General features: G+C 43.7%; 1 protein-coding gene across 1 annotated transcript in view; it reads right to left on the bottom strand.

Annotated features, from left to right (window-relative positions):
- The window catches only part of LOC102032385 (neural-cadherin-like), a 42939-nt gene extending 37429 nt beyond the window's left edge, over nt 1–5510 (bottom strand). Inside the window, exons 1-4 of the mRNA XM_031058522.1 lie at nt 5324–5510; nt 4655–4880; nt 3130–3334; nt 2651–2762 (exon numbers count right to left, since the gene is read on the bottom strand). Coding sequence (XP_030914382.1) covers nt 2651–2762; nt 3130–3334; nt 4655–4880; nt 5324–5453 — 673 coding nt within the window. The 5' untranslated portion in view covers nt 5454–5510. The remainder of the gene's footprint in view (nt 1–2650; nt 2763–3129; nt 3335–4654; nt 4881–5323) is intronic.
- Nucleotides 5511–6333: the final 823 nt, after the last annotated feature.

Genomic DNA, 6333 nt, shown 5'->3' with positions numbered 1-6333 from the left:
AATGTTATGTTCAAATTTAATTACCTCCCAGCTAGTTATATAATTTAATTACCTGGTGCTTCAAGGTACAAAGAGTGATTAAACATTCCTCCCCAGTAAGTGTTTACTCAGCACACTGAGTGTCCCATCTGCTCAGGAGCAGTAAACCAGAACAACAAAGCATCAAAAGTGATTTTTAAAAGCAGAAGCTCACCTCTCCAATTACCTTGCAATTTTTCTAGCCTGACAATGAGGCTTCACATCATTCCCACACTGGTAACAAACAAACTCCTTATTCTACCAGTAGGATTCAGATGCAGCCACCATGGCAGCCTTGTGGAAGCAGAACAGTGATTGCAGTGCATGGACACCCCAGCGAAGAGCAGCAGTATCATCCACAGAGGGGTGGCAGAAACAACCTGCCTCTATCAGAATACTAACTCAAAATAGGAAAGGAGCAGAGAATGATTTCAAAAGTACACTGGAGAATTGCTCTACTTGCAAAAAATTTCGACTGCATCTGCCTGTGTCATTGTTTACAAGGATATTTAGAGTGGTTGTAACATTTTGTTCAAAATCTCTCCAAATCCTGCTGTGAATAAATGTTTGTGTTACAGACTACAGAATCAAGGGCTTTAGTGTTAATCACTCTCTTGCTGCACTGACAGACAAAATATATTAAAAATGCAAAGACTAAAATGACACTGATTTAAATTTGCCAAATATAGAGGTTAAGTATTGTTTTTAGAAAGGCATGCAGAATGGGAAAAACATTTTTGATTTGAAAAATTCAGATTTGATCTATAGCCATTAGTGAACCATTTAACCACTCACAGAAATACATTCTATGTGCTTAACGATATGCTTCTTTTCCCCCAGATGTTTTCTGGCAAATAGGGAATGAGGCACTTACTTGTACATGACAGAAACGTGCCTTACTTCCCAATAGTACCTGGGAATTCCCATTCCCCTCCATTTCATTCCATCCTGGAAACTGGTGTGCAATGCAAAGGATATTTTAATGATCATATGCCAGGCACAATCAGCTCTGTGCTGGCTTTGCACGTGCTCTGAACTAGTTTAGTGCGAGCTAACTCTGGCTCAAAAGCTGACTGAGCTGCCAGCTACAGCTCCAAGCCTTGTTCTGCTGGCACAGCGATGCAGCTGAAGGCTGAGGGTCCTTCTGAGAGCACCCTCCGTGCTCCAGACTCTGAGTGTGCTAAAATAAAAGCAGCTGAAAACTGAAACCTACATTGGCATCATCCACAGTTTTAACAAAAGCATTTATCACACTACCTTTTTCACTGCCACCAACAGATACAGGCAGGCTCAGAATGGCAAAAGCTCTTATATTTGCATTTATTTCTGTTTGTGGGTCATTCTGAGGCTGCAACATCTCATCCCTCAAGGAGCTAGAGTGAGGGTAAGAGCTCTTTGTCTTTTTCCCTGAGACACTTGCCTTGGCAGTCAGAGTTAGTGGCCCAGGTCTCATCCTGCAGAGGGTACAGCTGCCTTGCAGCCACTAACAACCCTGCTCAGCCCTTCCACAGCAAGTGAGTCTTCACACACCCATTTCCACTGACTGCCACTATGCTTCCACCTCACATTTTCTTTCCTAAGACAGCTCTTTCTCTTGAAATGTACACCATGTGGCAAGACAACAACGTGGGATGCAATTGCACAGCTTTGACATTCTGCTTGCTTTGGACATGGGGCGTAAGATTTTCCCCCACAAGTGGAATTTTGATGAGCTTTACAAGTCCTCTGGACAGAAGAATATTCATCTCTTTAAGGAGAATCACATGCTTAGGAATTTTAGGATTTGGTTATTCTGATCAATTTCTTTCTTCCCAAGAGAATTAAGCCTAAAAATTGAGTCTGATGAGATCTGAACCCTCTTTGCAAATGTTTAGAGAAAGCAGGCCCTGCAGCCCCCTGACACAAGGGAAGCTAAACTTCTTATCACCTCTGCAACCTGAAGAATTCAGCTCCAGCTTTGGGAAGCTTTCATCTTTTTGCTAAGTCTTGCCTTGGCACATACTCATACCCCCTGAAGTCTTTTATCAGCACACTACTTTAGCCTCTAAAAATGTCACCTGTGCACTCAGGGTTTATATGCAAATGACACATGGCCATGTTAAAAACAACAAACATGGGATGATGACTGGTAAGCCACAACCATAAATTTAAGTTCACAGCCTTTCAAAATATTTTTCCTTTAACACTTTGCAAGTCAGTTATACAGCACTAATGCCTATTTGACAAAACAAGCTGCCCATTTAAAAAAGCCTTTTATTTTCTTAACATATTAAGGAAAGAAATACTAATTGCAGCTGCTTCTAGGACACAACAAGATGACCAAGATGAGTTAAAAGACAGCTACAATATTTGAAGGAAATGAAGCCACTTCCTATCAGCTGCTTTAAGTGTCCTTGGATACCACAGGGTCTCTCCTTGGGCACAGTACAGTGATCCTCACCTGAAGACACTCACAGCTCTACTTCCAGGTTAGCTAAAAGCCACCCACAGACTGTCAGGAAAGCTGCCATCCACACCTCTCCAAGGCAGCGCCTGTGGAAGAGAGCGCTTCCTCATGGCCAGACCATGGAAAGGTAACAAACTAGCAGGTCTGCGGCAGGACTGAAGGGAGAGGTGACAGGATGGTGCCCACCTTGCAGAAGAGACGTGCCAACGGGAATGGTTTCAGGAATGTTGTCTCTGCTGTAAATGGAGCGCTGGAACTCAGGAGAACAGTCGTTTTCATCGGTGATGTGGACCATGACCTGAGGAAAAAGGACACCCAGAGAGTGGATTTTAGCTTCTACACTGCCAAAGGAGCACCTCTTTCTGAACACTGCAGTGGCACTCAGTGCTTTTGCTGCTGTCCCGTCCTTACACGTCTGATGCTATTCTTCTCACCCTGCTCCTGTAACACACAGAAAAGTATTTTCCCCTCCATTCCCAAGATGGGAGGCAAAGCCAAAAAGTAATAATGAGAGGTATTTGCAGAGCCAAGATGTGAACCCAGGTCAGAGCCCAGATTTCTACTACAAGGTTTCCTCCTGCCCAGCATCCTCACTGAGCAATCCACCTGTGTAACTGGTCCTGTAGCAAGGGGTTGCAGACCATGGAGTGAAGAGATTCCTGTACCTCAGTCACACTGCTGAGAGTGCTCTCAACTTCCATGGCTTTCAGAAGGAGGTGGTAGAGGTGGTGCTCGCTCTCGTAGTCCACGGGGTGGGTCAGGCTGAGCTCTCCACTCTCTTGCCTCACCCGGAACAGCCCAGAGGGGTTTGTCAGGAGAGTGTAGGAAAGAGGCTGGCTCTGGAAAGAAACAGCCTCAACAACTGCTACTCTGCAAAGAACGAGAGAACAACCCTTTGCTTCAAAACAATAACAACAAAAGCTGTCTCCTCAGCACCTAGAGGAGCATAGGATGAGGAAAGGTGTCGTGCTCACTCTCTGTCAATGCTTGGCTCAGTTTTGTATCCAGACTGGAAACCCCTTTTGCTACAGGGAGTTCATCTACCTTCTCTTCTCTCACCAAACTTATTCACTGACATAGCAGTGCTGAAATAACAACCCATTTCAACCCCCACTAACAATAAAACGTTTTTTTTCTTCCCTATGGTAGCCTTTTAAATACTTGACAGCAGTTACTGGTTTACCCCCAGTTTCTCAGTTATTCAGAAATAAGTGATCTACTATACTTCTGAATTTCTCTGTAGTTGTATATTTAGAAAAGAAATGGGTTTAGACATGGATGGGAAACCCATGGAGCACGTGGCTTTCCAGATCCTGCTGTCCACCTTGGCAGGATATCAAAGGAATATTTGCCTCCCTACTGTGACTTATGTTTTGAAGCTCCACCTCTCACACCATTCTTTCGCCAGCATAAAACACTTTTAGCTCATCTCACTGAAAGCTCCTGTGAAGCAGAGAAATTTCCCTCCTCCTTCTCATTCAGTCTCTCTTAAGGATTAGTGGCACATCTCCAGCAATTTTTTCCTAGGTCATCAGTTTATTTTGAGGTTTCCTGCTCCTTAGAGGCCTTAGGGCACTGTTCCACCTGCTCCTTAGAGGCCTTAAAGCCCATTTTGCTTTCAAGTAGCTGAACAGTGACAATAAACCCAGAGCCAGCTTGAGAGCATCTCCCCACTGTGGCTTGGCTTAGCCACTCCCCATGCAACAGCAGAGCCCCTTGGAGACTGAGCTTTATCTATTTGCACTTCACACTGCTGCTGTTATCTCAAGAGTTTGGCAATGACTCATCTTTCTAGAAATTTAAATACAAGTCAAACAGGACACAAACAACTCCAGATCTGGTTAATTAAAAGACTATTTTTAGTCTTTTAATTTGTTTAAATCACTAGGAGATGCATAGCCAGTAGTTTGGCTGTTCTAATTCATGATGAAATGCACTAAAACCCCAAAAAGCATTAAAATAATTCCAGCATCCCAGACTACATGTGACACATGGAGACTCATGTCACACTGGAGAAACATCAAAAGAGGCATAATTTCTTTTAGAAAACACATTATTATTTTTAAAGTGTGATAGAGAAATGCATATGCATGGCCCTAAGAAGCAAATCACAACAGTTTCACCCTGTTGTGCTCTGTGAAGCTCCTCTCAGACTGCAGGGAGGGAGTCACCCAACCAAGCACAACTCACTTTTCTCCTGCTGGAGTGTTTTCCGGCACAAACACGCTGTAGGACATGTTAGTGAACTGCGGGGGTCGGGGGCCGGCCAGGATGGAAACGGAGGCATAGGGGCTTCTGTTGCCCTGCTCATCAGAGGCTTCCACAGTCACCACATACTCCTTGTTCCACGTCAAAGGCAGACCAGTGGTCATGATCATGCCAGTGTCCTTATCCACTCGGAATCGCTCTTCACCACCTACCAACACATGCACAAAGCTGCTCTGATCTTTGCCCCACAGCAAGAACATTGGCACCTTCACCATTTCAAAGCAAGCCATCCTCAACTCATCCACCTCTGTCCTTGTATGCACTTCCTTTTACCTTTCCAGTTGTCCACCTTATCTTTCACTCACACTGTTTTGTTGACCAGCAGTGTAAAAGAGACAAGAACAAGTAAGAAATGGAGACTTAAGCTAACAGTAAAGCTGCCATCAATTTCAAAATAAGCAAAGAAAATGGCAAGAAGAAAGCTTCCCATCCACGTAACTTTTACTTACAGCACTTCCAGCTTCTACTTGCTGTACTTGTTGTATCTTTAAGGATTCCCCAAGGGAAAAATTTACCCATGAAATTGTAAACTTGGTAAGAAACATTTGCAACTAAAGAGAAATTCACCTTTTGTTTTCAGAGTAGCCCTACCTGCAATGAGAGTGTAGGTTATGGCAGCAGAGGTGTTTTCAGGGCTGCTGCAATGTGCGGTGAGCTGGTAGACGAGCGCACCTTTGCGCGCATCGGGGTCGACGCGCGCCAGGTACGGGTACGGGTACATGGCCCAGGAGAGCAGGTCCTCCTCTGGGGCAAGGAGAGTCACGTGGCACAGGTACCAGTCATCATCTGCAAAACACACACGCGTTTCTACACAGCTTGGTCACCAGCTTAACGTTAAGATCTTATCCATTAGTATCTGTAAACAAACTGAGAAGGAGGCTTCCACTGCAAAGGACATGTAGAGATTTAATCACACTATTTTTTACCTCTAGGGAGACCTATATTCAAGCCTTTTTAATTCACAGCAAGTCACTAACAGATGCTAAAGTTATATATGGGCTTCTTGAAGAAATTTTCCTAAGCACATTTGTGTTCTAAAAGCGGCCTTAAGATTTGACTTCAAATTAAAAAGAATATGTTGTGGAATGTAGAGAATAAAGTTGAATAAAAAGAGAAACTAAATGTAGAAAGGGGGTATGTAGAAAGGTACATAGGAGAAATGTACGTTTTCTGCCTGTTAAAATATGATCACATACTTCAACAAACTGCACTGAGGTTGCAGGTCTGTTAAGGGCTACACTGCAACACAATGAAACACCCACCCAGGTGTATGTGTGTTTCATACAGGAAACCCTTCAACTCTGCCTTCAAGAAGGCCATTTCACACAGGATGGAAGAGGGCAGGAGCACATGGACAAAACCACCACCAAAGGCAAGAATAAAGCCAGAAATTCCAAACAATTTTAAGTGTGTGTCTTGGGGATGTGATACTAAAGAAAAGGCTACCCACAGATAGACATTCCCTGACACACCAGACCTGTACTTACAAGCAGCCTTACCCCACAGTAAAAATATATGCTAGACAAATTTCCCAGAGATAATCATTCCCAGCAATGAAAAAACTTAACTGAACTTTTGTGGGGTTTTAAAGTATTTAAAAT

Source organism: Geospiza fortis, unplaced genomic scaffold (genome assembly GCF_000277835.1).
Source record: "Geospiza fortis unplaced genomic scaffold, GeoFor_1.0 scaffold7, whole genome shotgun sequence".
Taxonomy (NCBI): domain Eukaryota; kingdom Metazoa; phylum Chordata; class Aves; order Passeriformes; family Thraupidae; genus Geospiza; species Geospiza fortis.
Note: the sequence above shows the minus strand (reverse complement) of the source record. Positions and strands in the feature narration are given on the sequence as shown.